An 18478-nucleotide genomic window follows, 5' to 3' on the forward strand; every position below is an offset into this window, starting at 1 on the left:
CCTGCTGCTGTCTATCAGCCATTGTGCATCATTGTTAAGCAATAATTCTTTCTCTCGTGTACCTTTCCAGTGTTGTTCACCGTTGGTGGCTTGTGTGTTATTACCTTACCACTGGGAATACACTGTAGCTGGTTTAGAACAGCCTGTCTATTCATCTGGCTTCTATCCTTAGTGTATCTCTTCAGTTGGACAGCCAGAGCTCTGAGTCCTTGGTAAATTTCCAGGGCCTCAGGTATGGGCAACTGTTTCTATCTCTGAGACGCCCCCTTCTGGAGTTCTGACAATTGGCTTTCTTCTGTTACCTTGATTTTGGCTTCTAACCTTCTAATCCTTGTGAGCATTATCCATTTTGGTCTCTCTTAACTTTACCATTTCTAAGCATCTCTTATTGTTGCTGCTTTACAGTATCTCCGCTGGTTTCTATAGTCACTGTGCTTTGTCTATAAGACCCTCGGTGTTGGTGTCGTGGTTGACAGGCACTCAGAAAACCCATAATCATATATCAAATCTTGCTTCATTTGGGTTTGGTACCCAATCTGACTTTGTGTTCTTTCTACCCTTTGCTGTAGCCTTAATGTGTTGCATCTCCTGGAACTCTAATTGTGAAACCATTTGTGTATGTTGGAACATTGAGCTACTAGATTTCTCTTTAATTAGTTTAGACTGTGAGTTTTGAAGCATCAAGGTTTCCCACAGTCTTTTTGTTTAGCCCCGTTGCCTAGGGTTACTGGAGTAGTAGCATTTCAATAGTGCATTATTCTTTTCCCGTGTCCATTGCCGATGTGTCCCAGCAGCTCATTTCTCATCAAAGTGCCATGATTGTGTGGCACGGGGCCGGGCAACATCTGACAGTATGGTTCTTGGTTTATCTGCTCTCCTGGTATGATGTATTGCCCACTATATACTGCCGTATTTTATGTTTTAAATGATTTTCTCAGTTTTCTGTCTTTGAATATCCAGCCCTCTGATGCATTTTGCTGGATAACAGCACTACTTGGTAAAAACAAAATGTGGTTAAATTTGCTTCTGTATTTTCATGTTAAGCCTTTTTATAGGGACTAAAACTTTTTTTTATTATTTAGTTTTTTTAGACAGCTCAGTGTAAGTTTTAACCAAATACATACAGTCATCTATCTGTTATTCCAGGTTTACCTCAGTATGCTGCATTTAATGTTTAAGTCATGTCTGCCTCCTGAATATTACATGCAGTCACATAGCTTTTCTTCCCATTGTTTTCCTTTTGCAGTAATTCATCATGATCCAATGATTAAGGTAGCGAAAGGGAATAAATCTCTGCATAAACTTACGTCAAGCTCTTTCTTTTTTTTTATTTGCCCACAACATTATTACTTGAGTTAAAAGCAAAAGAATACATAAATAAATAAATAAACTTTCTTTATTGTTTTCCTTCAGATGATTTTTATAAAATTCCCTTTTCCTTTCCTCCAGTCACTCCTCCGATGCTGTCAGTTCCAACAGGAGGTCAGATTGTAAGTGTGCGTGAAGGAGGGTACACCGAGTTAGTTTGCCTGGTCGATGGCAAACCTCGTCCTCCAATTCTGTGGTCACGGACAGAGAAGGATTTGCTAATGCCTTCGGGGAAACCCACAGTGGAGACACCCGACGGCCGCTTGAGGCTAAAGAACGTCAGCCGTGACATGATGGGGGTGTATCGATGTCAGACAGCTTCATACAACGGCCTTAACATCAAGCGCAGAGAGGCACAGGTCCAACTGAATGTGCAATGTAAGTGTGGATCAGATTATTTTCACCTGAGAACTCTACACACAACACCTTACAACTGCATGTGGTGGCAATCACACACTTTGACAATAACACATCTGAGTTTACATCTTATATACAAGCAAGTGTGTGGTTTATTTAAAAAAACACAGATGACCAAAGTTAATTATGGTAAGTCAGAATCTCTATTGTAATTGTATAAAGAAGTATGCAAAAAGTGCGTGCGTGCGTGCGTGCGTCCGTGCGTGCGTGCGTGCGTGCGTGTGTGTGTGTGTGTGTGTGCGCGTGTATGCGTGTGTGTGTGTGTGTGTGTGTGTGTAGTTAAATAAGTCAGTCAAAATAGAGAAGACTTTGAAAAATTTAAGTTTTCCAAAGAATCAACATAAACACCCTTACTCATATGTGAACTGTTAAAGACAAATAGTGTGTCACTTTGAAACTAAGAGAAGAGAGTTTTCTCCAACTATAAATAAAACCAACTGGTTGGAAAACAAGCATAATATCAACTGGATAAAAGAAAATAACATTATGGAACAACTGATCAAATTATGATTGTCTTTTTTCTTCTTTTACTTTTTCTTTTACTTCTAGTCTAAAATCATACTGGTTAGACTTTTCCTATTTTTTTCTACATTTTCTGTTTCACATGTATAGAAAATTATTTTCATAATCGTTTGGTAGTGTTTTTTTTTAAAATCAATCAATCAATCAATCAATCAATCAATCAATCAATCAATCAATCAATCAATCAATCAACTCCCTGGAAATCAGTTAATAGTTTTAGTCCTTAATCAATCAATCAATCAATCAAATTTTATTTGTATAGCACATTTCAGCAGCAGGCATTTCAAAGTGCTTTACATGATTTTCAAAACTTCGTTTGACAAGGAAACAGTGAGAAAGAAAAATAAAAAGAAAGTAAAAAGAAAAGATGAAATCGTTAAAAAGATTAAAAACATCAAATACGTTGAAAGCATTAATTGCCATAAGCAACTCTAAACAGGTGGGTTTTAAGCTGAGATTTAAAGGCACCCAGTGTTTCAGCTGTTTTACAGTTTTCTGGAAGTTTGTTCCAAATCCGTGGTGCATAGAAACTGAATGCTGCTTCTCCTCGTTTGGTTCTGGTTCTGGGGATGCAGAGCAGACCAGAACCAGAAGATCTGAGGGGTCTAGACGGTTGGTACAGCAATAACAGATCTTTAATGTATTGTGGTGCTAAACCATTCAGTGATTTATAAACTAGCAACAGTATTTTAAAGTCTATCCTCTGAGCTACAGGGAGCCAGTGTAGGGACTTTAAAACTGGTGTTATGTGCTCTATCTTCCTGGTTTTAGTGAGAACACGAGCAGCAGCGCTCTGGATCAGCTGCAGCTGTTTGATTGATTTATTAGTCAGACCTGTGAAGACGCTGTTGCAGTAATCAATGCGGCTAAAGATAAATGCATGGATGAGTTTCTCTAGATCGTGCTGAGACATTAGTCCTCTAATCCTGGAGATGTTCTTCAGGTGATAGAAGGCCGACTTTGTGACTGTCTTAATGTTTAACTACATGTAGAGGTGCATCTCAGTATAAAATGTAATTTATTTCTTTAATTCAATTCAATAATTGAAGCTCCTCAGGGTGTTAGTTTTCAAATGTTTTATTTTGGTAATTTGATTATGTCGTAAAGCTATTGAACACAAAATTCAGCTTCTTATAAGGTAACGTTCAATAAAAATCATCTTTAAGGCACAAATGATCTATTGAAAAGTACTTCTGTCTATTTGCTGTACCAGATCTCCACTCAATCCTTGGATATGATTTATTTTGCTTTTATTAATGCAACATGACGTGGAGGTAAAGAGTCTGTGAGTCAGGTTTCTTTAATACCATTGGGCCTGGTGTCTCTCATCTACATGAGAATAACCCGTAGATTATCTATTGGGTTTAGGTAGTCAAGTGAACGACAGTCCTGTCCTTTTTCTCATCGTCATGAAATTTAGGCTGCTTAACCTTGTTCAGATCTTTCTACAGTATTTTACAAGACAAGCCACTGAAATACTGAGAAAATATAGTCTAGTCAGATAAGGCCAAAGCTGAATTCTCTTAATCTCATTGCAAATTAAATTTTTCTGAAAAATTGCTGCTGCAAATACCCCCCCCCCCCCACCCCAAAATAAAAATCATGCCTAAATAGATGGAAACATCTATTGTGTTGTCTTAGTGTATGTGGTTACGGCAGACATCAAATAATCAAAGGATGAACTGAGACATTCTTGAGAAGAATCTGTAAATGTAGTGAGTGTCGATTTCCCAAACTCCTAGTTGGTTTCAGAGACTGTGACTCGGACTTGTTTTAAATTGTAAATCTGTGAGTGCAGCCGTGGCTCAGGGTTTAAGTGAGGGACCCTTGTATGAAGAGGTCACAGTCCTCTACACGGCCATCACGAGTTCAAGTTCCAACCTGTTGACTTTTGCCACATGTTTTCCTCCTGTCTAACAACCCACTTTCCTATCACTTCACTATCAGATAAAGGCCTCTAGGGCCTAAATAATCTTAAAAAAAAAAAAGATGTAAATCTGTAAATAAGAAGAGAAGATCCGAGCACATAGAAAGAACCTCTACTAGATGTGGAGACGATTTGCTGTGAAGTTAAAATCACACCTAACTTCTCCATACAGGAAACGTCTGGAATTTGTCATCACTAAAAAAAGGCTTTGCCCAAAAAGTGTTTGATAAATTTCTTTAAGTTTGTTCATTCCCCATGTCGTTTCATTTCCTTACACATAACTTCATTTCTGGCCTAGTTTCCTTTGATGTCTTTGTGTCCAGCACTCACTCACCTAATATAAAGGCACAAATTAATGCATTCTCTCCTTTTCTATTCTCTGCACAAAGTATTTAGAAAGCTTGCTAATGGTGGCAGGGTGCAGGGCCAACACTGTGAGCGCTGCTGTCCTCACAGGGCCGACTCTGATTAATGGAGCAGGTGGCCACCCCACTTTGGACTGAGAGAAAAAAAAAACTGAGCAAAGAGACAGATACATGAACTAGTCTAAGAGTGAGAGATATGGGGTTAAGAGAGAGGTTGCGAGAAGAAAGCTGGCAAAGTGGAGGAAAGCATATTGAGGTGCTGACCAAAGGGGAGAAAAAAAAAGTTGGCAAATAGAAAACAACCTAAATAAGAACATCATTCTGTGGGTACAGCATTAAACATGCAGAAAACCAGATTTTTTTTTTTTTTTTTTTACTGTTGTTCTTCTGACCTATTTTATTCCCAGCCCTATCTAACATAAGTTTTCAATTTAATTTGGTCTTTCTTTTCTCCCTTCATTTTTTGGGGTAGATCAATGTGAAGGATGTCATCATTTTATGTGGCAGCTATAATTAAACAGATACGCTGCTTTTGCATGTTCTACTGCCGACTTTGTCTCGGGTCCTTTCTTTCCATTACCGCTCTTCGTTATTTTTCCTACAGCGGTGTATGTTCTTCCTCATTGCCATTCTCATCATCATCAATCAGCCAACTGTTGACCATGAGAGAAGCCCTCTCTCTGTCTTGCCATTCTCTTTCTGCATCCTGCATTCTCTCATTGGCTCAGCACCTCCCACACTCAATCACTGACTTTTTCACACCACACTCTCTCTGTCATTTGTCTTCCTCGTTGTTGTCTTTTTTTTAAAGAGCTCTTTCTCTCTTAACTCACAACACCTTATACACTGCACACCTCCACCCCTCTTACACACACACACACACCTACTCCACCCTTCCAGTTTTGTGTGAATTTACTTTTATTTTGGGCTTGATCAGTGTTGCATTGCTGGATTGAAACCATTTTGTATTCGATAAGACAGATAGCAATGGCGTGCTTACATGGATTATAGCATTCTGACTATGAAACATTGAGGTGCAGTAGCGTCAGCCCCAAATGAGGAGGAAATGAATGCAAAAATGAAGCTTGAGAGAATTTGGAGAGTCAAGTACGAAAGAAATTTCCCATGAGCTTGAAAAGTGTAATGTACTGCCTGAAAACTTCTGTAATTGTTCCAGACTTTTCTACCAGAATCCAGAGGCAGTGGAATAATTTATAAACTGCTTGAACACAGGCTCACACCCAACCTTCCTCTTTTTTCAAACTTGTTTTTTCTAATTCTAATACCAGTACTTCACAATTAGTTTGTTTCTCTGCACGTTACTTTTTTCAGTTCTTAGTATGTATCCCAAAAGCATAATTCGGCCTCTACTCCATTTTACCATGGGGATTATTTGTTCAGTTTGAAGTTTAGTGATTGGATTTTAAGGCAGTATCAGATTTTTCCAACACTTAATGTTTTCCACAAAGATTTTCAACTTCATTTTGATTTGGCCAGGTCATTGTTTGCTCTGTCTCCTACATGGCTTGTGGCAAACTTCTTATTACTTTCCTTTAACAGTATATTTATTTCTGCAACTTTTCCATGAAGGCCTGATTTGTGGATCACATTACAAATAATTGCCCAGTCAACAGATTCTCCCACTTGAGTTTTTGAGCTCTGCAGCTCCTCCAGAGCATGGTTCCATGCCTTTCTGTGCCACTTTTTTGTGGACGACCATGTTCTGTTAGGTTTTCAGTTTTATTATGTTCTTTCCATTTTTCAGATAACGGACTGAGAAGAGCTGGGAGATCTTCAAAGATTGGGATGTAACTTAACCTAACCATGCTTTGAAGTTCTCCACAACTTTGTTGTTTGTGTTCCCTGGTCTGAATAATACTGTTTTTATCTAATGTTTTCTGATAAATCTGAGGTCTTTACACAAAAGCTTGATTGTTTCTATGATTAAATAACACAGGGATTTGTAAAATGTGCTAATGTCATTTTTCTACCACTTCATATGTATGTGATACATTGTATTTATCTATCACATAAAATCCCAAAGAAACTTTTTATAGTATTTATCGAAATTTTCAAGAGCTCATGGATATATGAAAAGTATGTGACAATAATTGTTGAACAACTGAAAAGGTCAGAAACTATGTTGATTTCACATCCACATGTAGAAAGTCTTGACCAAAAAGCAACAGGAGGCACAGAAACTGGGAAGGTAAATGCTGGGGTGGTTTCGCGTCTCCTTAGCATTCAGGTGCTCACTCGTGTTCCTCAGACTGAAGTGCAAGCACAGAATGATAAACTGGTTTAAACAGGAATTTGGTCTGGCTGAGTTCACTGGTCTGCAGAGGAAGGACTAGAAATCTGACATTTTACTCCCTATAAGCAAGTGCAACTGTTATTAATTCCTACTTTCTTCCATGGAAAAAAATATTACATTCATATTTGCTTGGCGGTCTGTCTTGGCTTTTTTTTTCTTGTAGTTTAAAATATTTTGTTTCTTAAATATTCTATTTATCTTAGGTTAAAAATAATTAACTAGAGCACATCACCTCAGTTCTAAAATCCTTACACAGACTCCCTGTAGCTCAGAGAGTAGATGAAAATGTTGCTAGTTTATAAATCATTGAACGGCTTACCACCAAAAAACAAGAAAGATTACCAACCTTCCGGACTTCTGAGATCTTCTGGTTCTGGTTTGTTCTGCATCCCCAGAACCAGAACCAAACATGGAGAAGCAGCATTCAGCTTCTATGCACCACAAATCTGGAATAAACTTCCAGCAAACTCCAAAATAGTTGAAACACTGAGTTCCTTTGAATCTAATCTAAAGTCAACATGTTTAGAGATTTTTTCGAACTGTAACAAATGAAACATTTATCAATATGTTAACTTTCCACAGAGAGACAAGAGATGGACAGGTCTTACAAATCAAAGTCCAAATGCATAAAAAATGTGTGGGCTGTTCTTCTCCATTGACCTTTTCAACACAAGCCATGACCATAGCTTGAAAACTGTCTGACTAACCATGAATTAAAATTCAAAGTCACAATATAGGTGTACTTCATTTAAACCCATCTAATCTGGGTAGTGCAGCACTTAAGGGAAAAGAATACAGGCCAGAGTAGAAATCTGAAAATTTTGACATGCAAATGTATCTAATCCCCGTCAATCTGACACCCCTGAATCCAACCAATTTTCTTCTGACAACTGTGGATCAGTGAGAAAAGTGGTTCTCTTCCAATACTAACATTTTAGGTGTGACTCTTTGTCCTTGTTGTCAACTTTAGGTTTATGTGGTTGAAGTGTAAAAGCGCTTAACACTACGCTCAGTCTGTGTGGCATTTGATAATTATTCCAACTGTGTTTAATCTTAGTATCAATGGAGCTTTTTTGCGCGGAGGTCAGAGAGGTTGACTAGAGAACGTTAGCAGATAAATGGGAACCTGAAAACCGCAGAACCAAGGGAGGAAGTTGTGTAGAAGTTTAAAGTAGTTTTAAAATGAAAACGATATGGCACAACTCAAAAACTTATAAGGCTGTTGTGAGATGAAATTATGACTTAATTGTTAAACAGTATGTTTGGCATAAAATTAACCCCTAACACCAGTGTAAACACCCAATCCCAACCTGAAACATGGTGATGGGTGTGTCAAACTGTGGGGATATTATTCAGCAGGAACAGGGAGACCGGTCAGTGAATATGGGGAAAAGAATGAAAGAAAATGAAGAAAAGCTGCAGAAGACTGAAGATTAGTAAGGAGGTTTACCTTAAAGCAAAAGAATGACCCTAAACATACAGTTAGAGCTATAATAGTATGGTTTATAACAACTCACACAAATAAGTTAAAATAGCAAAACAATCAAAACTTCCACACTCAGTAGCGAAGCAGTAATCTATTTTAAGTCAAATTAATATTCTCATTTGATACAAAACAAGATAAAAGCATATTTTTTTCCTCTTCTGCCTCTTCCATAATCCTTTTGTCTTTCTCCTGCCCTTTCTCCCGCCTGTTCTGTGTCTGTCTAAATTACACACATAACATAGATTAGAACATAATTACACTTCAGTGCGTGATAAACTTGATGCATAAGGGACAACTGTGATGCTACCTCACCTCTGGGGGCCTTAACACAAAATCTCATCACAGTTCATACAGCAGGAGCACTATTAGTGTCTTGTCTATCTACATGATTAGCCATGGGATGAACTAGCGCGGCTGTGATTTGTGGCAGAGCAATTTGGCTGTGTTGTGTCTCCGCTGACCCCAGGGCAACAGTAGCTAGTCAGTCATTAACTGCAGAGCCACACATCACTTCAGACAGGTTAATAACTACCGGTTAGGATTGGTTAGCAGCAGGGTTGGGATTGCACCTTGTAATGCTTGATCCCTTTGGCAACAGTAGTTTTTCTATGGCGGATAATTTGTCAATGCCTGTATTTCAGTGACAATCTGAAATAAATAATGTTGCTGAAAACATGATGAAATAAATAAAATAGTGATTAGTATTCCCGAAAGCTGTGGTAATGAATTATCATGTGTTGACTTTGCAGACCCTCCCATGCTGGACCCAGTCTTTCAGGATGTGCGGTCCAGGAACTTCCAGACAGTGACCCTGAGATGCACTGTGCTACGGTCCAACCCTCCTCGCCTAACAGACATTCGATGGCTCCGCAACGGCGAGTTCATCCGAATGTCCATGCCGGACCTGAAGCAGACACCAGAGCTGAAGTTCAAGCTGGAACCCACTAGCAACGGGACCTATGAGTGCAGAGTCAGTAACAGTGCAGGGACATCAACGTGCCGATTTAATGTCTCCGGTAAGTGAAAAAATAGGCATTTTATTTATCAAAATTTGCTCATCCATTTTCTACATGGCTCATTTTTACACCTATCATTTTGTTTTACTTCCTGGCCCACAGCACAACCATACAATGCTGAGTTTTATTTTGATACACCAAACCCAGTGCGCATTCTGAAGGGAAATAATTACTCCTACACCCTGCAGTGGACACAAAGGGACCCACAGGCGACCGACCGCATCATTGGCTACTGGCTAAATGTTCGAAAGGTAAAGTCCGCCTGCACAGACACCAGTAATAACACATAAACGGTTGTGTCAGTACTCATATTGTTGTATTCGCATATGATCTAGATAATAGTACTATGATTTGACATTCTCAAATGCTGGCAATAGCTTAAAACAAGATTAAAGAGAGGCTCTATTAGGATCTAAATGGCTTGATGTAGAGTACTTGTGCAAATTTGTTGATAGAAAAGGGGGCAGAGCAGAGAGGGAAATAATCTAGATTAAGTAATGCTCCAAATGGAGCAGTGCATTAGATACAAAGGTGCACGGGAGTTGCAGAGAACAACGGAGAAACATAGGCCAAGCATTCTGCAGGCAAGAGTTCACTACAGGAAACCATGCGATGGGATTGCTTTCTGATGTTCTTCTGAAACGCACACAGAGATTGTGACAGAGCCTCTTGGGTAGGGAGAAACAGTAAAGTCGGAGAGCATAATGGAAGACAAACACTGGTCAGCCCTCCTAAGTTTGCAAAAGTGACCTTGAGTTGGAAAGCATCAGAGCTTCACTTTTTGTCATGGATTTTGCGTATTTAGTAAACAGGGGCTTTGCAGGGTTTAAGAGTGTCACACATTTGAAGTCCATCAATATACACCTGCTCTGAATAAATAAAACAACCAGTTTTCCTCAGTGTTTTCTTTTTTTCTTTTTGTAAGGTTCTTTCATTTTACATTAGTTTTTTTTAAAATTGCTATCTCTTTAAAGATCCGAGCAATGTGCAGTAAATTTGGAACGGAATAAGTGTAAAGAAGAATAAGGTAAATAAATCAAAATGTTCATACTTCAACTACAGTTAAAACTAGATATTTATATTGTCTGTATAAAAAGACACAGGACCTTTTCTTCTTCTTACTGTGACGTCAGACTAAACCTGGGGTGGGCAATCCTGGTCCTCGAGGGCCGGTGTCCTGCAACTCTTAGATGTCTCCTTGGCCCAACACACCTGGATCCAATAGCTGAATTCCCTTGTCAGTGCAGTCAAGTTCTCCAGAGTCCTGCCAACGACCTCATTATTTGACTCAGGTGTGTTGAAGTAGAGACACATCTAAAAGTTGCAGGAGACCGGCGCTCGAGGCCTGGAGTTGCCGACCCCTGGAATAAACTCTTCATGTTAGGATTAACTTTTTTTTTTTTTTCTATTATGTGAAAACCAGTTCAAGTTGAGAATTGTTTTTCTTTCCTCAAAGTGAGATATTCACATACACTTACTTCATAGCATTGCAAACTTGGATCCAATGTTTTGGCCATCTTTCCACATTTCACAACACTTGAAGGGATTTTGGCCCATTCCTCCTGACAAAACATATGTAATTGACACCTTTCTCACACACTTTCCATCTCTGCTCACTGATTTTCTGTAGCTTTCTGATGAGAGCTACATAGTGCATTGACTTTGAATTTATTTAAATTAATTAGGAAGTTGTCTACAAAATGCCTTATTACTTTTATATAAATAACTTTTTGTAATCCAAATTGATCTAAAACATTCTGAGGATAGCAATAGAGTCAAAATAGTCAGGTTGCGTCATTGCATTTTATAAGATGGCTGACTTTTCTTTATCGCAAAGGACTTTACTCCAATGTTCACAAAACAGTTCAGTACCTAACTCCATAAAAAATGCTGCACCGGGTATTTGTTGCTGTTTCGATCTGAATATTGGTTGAGAAGAGTTGAAATCATTCAGTATCTTTCACATTTTTATGTTTTCCCGAAAGATTGACTTTACATAGATGCAAGCTTATTTACATGACAATAAAAGAAGTGTTAAATTAGTTTTGTACACACAAATTGGACTGTAGTAGAATAGCTTTAATAAACAAATCAGTTTCTGCCCTCTGATATTAACCTGGACATCAACAAGAAGCATGTATTAATTTACTAATCCCAGATAAACTCTGATGCTGTACTTTTCACATTAGGGAAGAACCATGTAACTTGGAGATGTATAAAGATTTCTGTTCAGACTTATTTTGTTTTCTCCTCTGTTTTCTCTCTCTTCTGGGATTTCTTCTTGTTAATCCACCATGATCTATTTTTCTGTTCTATTATTACTACGCTAAGAAATTGACATACAGCCATACTTTTCATGGCATTTCACATTTCAACATCATTGCCTTCACATAGTGCATGATGTTGTCAGATGAACTTTGGCTTACTTAAATGTATTAATTAATTTATTTATTTATTTGCTGCACTTTATTTTACATGAGTATAGAGCAACTGAGAATAAAGGAAAGAGAGTGTGCAAGAAAGCAAGGGTGCAAAGTAGAGGGCTGCAATGCAAATTAAAGAAAAACATGAAATCTCACACGTCCTCTTGACTGTTAAGTACACCAGTGGATCATTCAAATGTAATATCATCTCAGTTTCACAACCCATCTATTTCTACTTTTTTTCTTTTACAGTTCATCCTTTTAACGCCTTGACAGTCTATCTTTTCAGAGCATAGAAAATTATGTAGAGTCCCAAGGGAGACATGCAAACTCTGAGGGAAATACATGAGGACAGGATCAGTTCATGTTTCGCTGTACTGTTTGATCTGAAACATGGCTGCAATTTTTTTTCTTTTTTCATTTGCTTGCACTTGCATTTTAATTTTGTGTTTTTCTGATGTAAGTCTGTGTACATTTATTCAACTTTATCCATTCCGTTTGGAGTATGTAAATACTGTGTTTAATTGCCCGCCAGTGCATTTACCAATATCCATGTATATTCATGTGAGTCAGAGTCAGACTCCTTGTTATCTTACTGTGGGGGGATTTATCTGTGTAGGAATTAGCTGCGTTGACAGGCCGTACTTTTTCTATCAAGCAGGCGATACACTCCATTTCTTTGCACCATAAGCTTCATCCAAAGTATTATTGGAAATTGATGTGTTTACCTCTTGGAAGTGATGGTTATGCAATCTTTTTTTTTTTTTTTTTCATTAGGAGAGGTAAATAAACTAAACAATTTGTTCTTCATTACAGAATTTTTTCTAATGCTGTCAAAGGTCAGTAACACATTATGTTAGGATATCTAATTAATCAAATTAGTTACATTATTATTGTATTTCCAAGATATTAACACTTTTAACCATTATAAATTACGTCTTGTAGCTCCTACTAAATTATCATGTCTGCAGTTTTTTTCAGTTGTCTAATCAGCTAAAAATTTCTTAATAATAACAAACATACAGCGTTTTAAAACAGATCCTGATGAACTTGAATAAAGATTGCCCTAATAAAATAACCCTAAATTGAATCTAGGTTTTTCTGACTTACAGAAAATTCATTACAATTTTGTATTCTTTCCCTTAGGTTGTGTCCAGGATTGTGACTCACAGTTGTCTAACTTCCACATCCTAAATCGAGATATAAATCAAAGGAAGAAAGGAAAAGCATTATAAAATCTGAAAGGCCACATAGAAAGCAGTTTGTGCAATTCAAAGTAAAATCATTGTGTTCAGTTCATGGAAAACACTCAAATGACATTATAATCTGTCAAACAAGGCTGCAAGCCTTTTGGTGCTTGATGCAGAGTAGGAGCATAGTCTAGTTTAACCAAGAACAAACTCACAAAAAGGTTTTTCTTTGTGGTTCTCATTACAAAATTTTAGAAATTACTCCCAAATGTTTGTACATAGATTATGTTGGAAGGAATGTCAACCATAAATCTAAATGAATTATTGTAGTCTTTTATCTGAAAGAAATATATCACCAGTGGAATAGTCTCCCATACGTTTCACACAACAAAGTTCTAGTTTCTGTTGCTACTTTTTTTTACTTCCTCCTGTTTATACTAGATTACATCCTGGTTTATTTTAGAAGTCTATTTATATTAAACATACATATTTTCGTTTTGAATTAGCAAATGAAATTCATGCAAACTCATTTTTTTATGTTATAAATCAAATCAATTTGGAAATTGTCCTAGTGCAAGTAAATGTAACGTGTGTCATTTATGGATCAATTTTTAATCAAACATTTTAAGATGGACAAACCAGTGTCCCCATTAACATATAAATGACAGATTGAAAATCTTAATGACGCATTACATATTTTACATTGAATCAAATTTGTGAATAATTCGTGAAGATTTCCACTATAACTACGCAGGTAGAGTGTACTTATGGATTCATGAGTGGCGCAATTAGGAGATGACATGCAAACATCCATATTTTACACAGAATGTCAACTCTCTGAACTTTCCACATACACATGATATCACTTAAAGTCTCTCATTTGCTTAATTAGTGATGAAAGAGATCCATTAACAGATTAAAATTTAACCTCACACGTTTTGTCAGTCCAAGTCTCTTATATATCAGACTGTGCTTGTGTTTTATGGCGGCCTGTCTCCTCTTTCACACATTCTTTGTCTTGTTGTGTCTTTGATGACAATCTGATAAAGACACAGCTACAAACACTTCCTGACTGAAATTCCTGGGAGCATCTGTTTCCAATGAACACACACACGCATACACACGCGCACACATCAAGGTGGTAATATAGACTTTATCATCTGACATCTTTCCATTTCAAAATAAGTTTTGCATCTTTCTTATCCTGCTCTTTTTTCTTACATGAAATCTAGAGCCATGCACACATCTACACATAGTGTCTTTTTATTTTCACAAGAACCTTTCCCTAACTCTAAGCCTAATCCTAATTTAAACTTGATTCATACCTAAACCCTACCCTGAAAACAGCATTCATTCTCTCTTTTTTTTTGCATTTCATCCTCAGTGTAAGATCAGATAGGTCTGTCTTCAGAACATGGTCACTCACACATAAAGACTGTTTATCTTTATTCTTAAAGCTCAAACATCTCAAAATGATCACCGTTTATTTTTTTATTACATCGCCATACTTTTTCAGCTTTATTGCACCAATTGACTAAAGTAGCTGTGCAAAGCAACAAATGTCTTTGTAGAGGCATTTGCTCTCAAAACAGATTTTTTTGTATGCATTGTTGTATTAAAGACAAAAAATGCATTCCTCACAGAGTGAAACATTGTGTGTGTTTACTGCAGATACAGTATTTTAATTGTATGGTGTAGGAAGACAAGCAAGTGATGCTCCTGCATGGCCTTTCCATGCACCCAACACTGCACCATACATAATACATTTAAGGAAATTTGGACGGTAATAGAAGGTGAATAGATTTTCAGTTATTGATATTTCATCTTGTCGTTGCAGAAACGTTTCTCTTCTCTCCCCATGTCAGTTTGTCTGTATCTGTTTGTGGCCTATGTAGTTTTCTCTGGATGCCAATGAAGACACTCACCAGAAACCTTGAGAACAGTCACTTGAAACCTTGTCAGTTATTACATTGCATTCATTTCAGCTGTTCAGAAAAGTGATATATGGGTCAAGTTTGTCACTGGTTGTAAGGTCAGAGCCAAACCCAAATAGTAAGCAGATTTAGAAATGTGTGAACCTCAGCTGAATTATAGCAAAAAATCTTAAGGGAAAAAAAATAACCCATTGCACAAGCAAGACAAGATAGATGATCAGGAAGTTACCATGGAAAAGTAATGCACCTAAAAAGTGGCAGGGTAATTAACAGATAAAACACAGGTGCAGATAAAAGGGGAACTAAGCACAGGTGAAGAGGGAGGGAGAATATTACATAAAGCTCAAGCTCTGTTTAAATTGGCCACAGCTTCACTCTCTAGTGCACTGTGTAGTGAGTAGTGCCATTTTAAAGTTTAATTGTAACTTTTCATCAACCATACAGCTACGTATTGCCTAATTATATAGATATTTTTTATCCTACAACTAACAGGTAAATGTTTAAAAATCTTTTTTTTATCAGGGAATATAATGCAATTTGAGTTTGGCATCTTTTCTCAGATCTCCTCACCCCATGGCCATGCTACTCAACAGATCATGAAAGGACAGGGGCATCTCTACCTTTCTGAATCTGTCTTCTCCATGTCAGGAAGTGAGGAGAAGATCTCTGACCTCAAAGGCAGATGCAGAGGTCTTATAGCTTAAATAGTCCACACAGATTGTTAGTTTATGCTTTATATACTCAGCCAAAGGTGATTACGATCAAATGTGAAGGAGCGGCACAGGTCAAGTTTGCTGTCTGAATCAACATTCAAACGTCACCTAATCTTATACATGCTGAATCTTATAGTATGTTACTAAATGGATGAAAGGTTTAATCTGAAAACCCACCGTTCCGTTTGCTTTGTTTGGTGTCAGGAAGTCGAGGTGGAGATCCTTCCTGACTGGGAACAGAGTGTGAAAAGTTGGATCAACTGGCCTGGACCTAGCCAGAACGGCAGTGAGAAAAGGAGAATGAACAGGCAGAACAGCTAGTGGCGCAGAGCCTGGTTAGGAAAGAAGGATTTGATTCAAAGCTCGCTGCCAAGTGCACACTTGGAGGGCTTGGGGCTGTGGCTGCCATGGGAGGCTCAAACAGTAATTGGAGTGAGAGAACCAAATTCCTGGCAGCCAGGGCATGACTCACTGTGGTCTTGTCAATAAAAATGATCAACTCTGCCAGGCTAAGTTTGAATTTGTGTTGGTTTATGGGAATACAATGGAAGCAACAAGACCTCAAACTGACTGCCAGAGGAAACCTGAGTAGGGATGTCACGGTGTACGGAGCTGCATGTAGGAAGATTATAGGAAATGTTATTGGATCCAGAATCGTTAAGACTTTTGGAAATGTTTTTGATGTAGACCTGAAAGCAGTACATAGGTTTGATAGAAAAAAACCTGCTAGGTTGTATATTTTACTAAACAAATTGATATCCATGATTTATTTTCATTTATTAATAACAAAACTGGTAAAATCCAAAGTTTTCCTCTTTTTACGTTTAGGTGGTTTGGAAAACTGAGATAAAAGATCAGATACACAAAAATGTAAAAGAAAACACTCATGGGGGTGATGGTGGTGTAGAGATTGAGCAGGATAGTAGCCAACTTTTATTTTTGTTAAAAACAATACATCGACAGGTGTACATGAAATCATACTCAGCAAATGTGATACACATCTAAATAAAGGCGGCGCTACAGACAAATTGGAAGAATCGCCCAAGGCTCCATTAGCTGAACATTTAGAGTTGGTACACTGCACATTTACCATTACCACAAAATCACACACACAATATCTGCTCACACACACATAGAGAGAGAGAGAGAGAGCTCTTCTTCATGCGTTACCTGATAATGGCATGCTGTGGGTGTACCAAGTTGTTATGGTGAAGTGGCTGACCTAATGCATTAGATTGAGTTCACTGTCAGGTCTTTAAGTAGCTGGGATCAGAGGCAGATACACAGCTAATGGATCCTTCTGTCCGTGGGTGGAATAACATAGACATAGCTCTTTATTAAATGCGATGGTGACAGAAAAAAAAAAAAAAAACTTAAAAAATGAGACAACTGGACTTGGTTAACATGATAATCCTTTTACATTTGTATGATCCACGGCCGGTTTAATTGATTTACAGTTGTTTATGTGGGAGGCGATGTGATTCGGTTGTACATTGCAACGCTTGCTGAAAAGCAAAATAACTGAACAGAGACAGTTGAAGAAATGTGTTTGATTCCTGCTTCTCAAGTAATGGCTATTGAGTCCTTGTCATGTCATCATTATGGGAAATCACTTATTTCGCTGAGTGCTCTAAAACTGGACCAACATGTATTTTTTAGACCACAAATTGCTTAGAGAGAGAGCTGCAAAGTAATATTGCATGCGGTGGCCTCCAAAGCTTTTAATTAGTAAAGCAGGACAGATTTGTTTTGGATTTAAAAAAAAAGGAGACTTAAAATTTTATGGAATTGAAGACTATCTAAGCCCAGTGGTATGATGTTCGGAAAAATGCCCAGAAGTGGTAAGTTTGTACTCACATTTACTAACTAAAATGGCTGTATCAGTGGTATTGGTGGATAATTAAGACTTTGATAAAGGCATTTACAAATAGTGATAATACAAAGAAAAATTGGCCAACTGATAGTCTGGTTTCAGTAATGTAAGAAAGCACATCAGGTATACTTCTTATGTTTTGAGTGAACATTACCTATGCCCACTTTTAGTTTAGGGATGAGGAATGATGACTGGCAGTGGTGAATATATGAATTTCAGTGCCAAATACAGTGAGAGCGGGATTCATCATACTCCTGCGGCATTGCTCTTCTAATATTTGCAAAATGTTTTGCATTTCACCTGCACAGAACAAGCAGAACCTGGTGTCAAAGCAAATAGACCTGAAGGGTAAGGAGCCAGAGAAAGGCGTGCTGATGTCCCACATAATAACAGACCTGAGAATTCCCCTGTCCTATGAGATTCGACTGGCTCCCATCACCACCTACAGCACAGGGGACTATGTCAGCCGAATCATTTTGTACTCAGAACGTAAGTCTCTTTTCACATCCTTCGTTTTTGTGTAAAGAATTAGGATGTTTATGAATATGCTCAAAACACAGATAATAATGTGCTTATCTAGATAATAATGCAAATGTAATTTTCTTACAGCCTACACATATCCACGATCTTCAGGTAAGACCAAACAAATATTATTTCTTCCATTTTAAAGTGAGGAATACTCTTTTTCAGACCTTACTCCTCAAACTAAGGATGCTTATGCTATAATTTTGTTGCCCATCACTGTTAATCTACTTTAGAAGAATTTGGGTTCAATTTGATTTAACACTACTAGTATGCCATTGAGTTTGCAAGAGGAACAGTCACAGAGCCAGACTGGGTAGCATAACCACTCAGAGTTTTCCGACAGGGAGTCAATGACACCTTCTATAGGGCAGGTTAGCCACAAAAGGTCATTGCTAAGAAGTTGGC

The 18478-nt window shown here is 37.8% G+C and overlaps 1 protein-coding gene across 1 annotated transcript; it reads left to right on the forward strand.

Annotated features, from left to right (window-relative positions):
- Positions 1-611: 611 nt before the first annotated feature.
- LOC148160260 (MAM domain-containing glycosylphosphatidylinositol anchor protein 1-like) lies at positions 612-18072 on the forward strand. The gene is made up of 4 exons (XM_088004637.1): positions 612-1746; positions 9149-9415; positions 9518-9666; positions 17857-18072. Exons 1-4 carry the CDS (start codon positions 1461-1463, stop codon positions 18070-18072), a joined length of 918 nt encoding a protein of 305 aa, XP_087860763.1. The 5' UTR covers positions 612-1460.
- The last annotated feature ends 406 nt before the right edge of the window (positions 18073-18478 follow it).

Source organism: Poecilia mexicana, unplaced genomic scaffold (genome assembly GCF_051168715.1).
Source record: "Poecilia mexicana isolate PSO_F unplaced genomic scaffold, ASM5116871v1 scaffold_3, whole genome shotgun sequence".
Classification (NCBI taxonomy): Eukaryota; Metazoa; Chordata; class Actinopteri; order Cyprinodontiformes; family Poeciliidae; genus Poecilia; species Poecilia mexicana.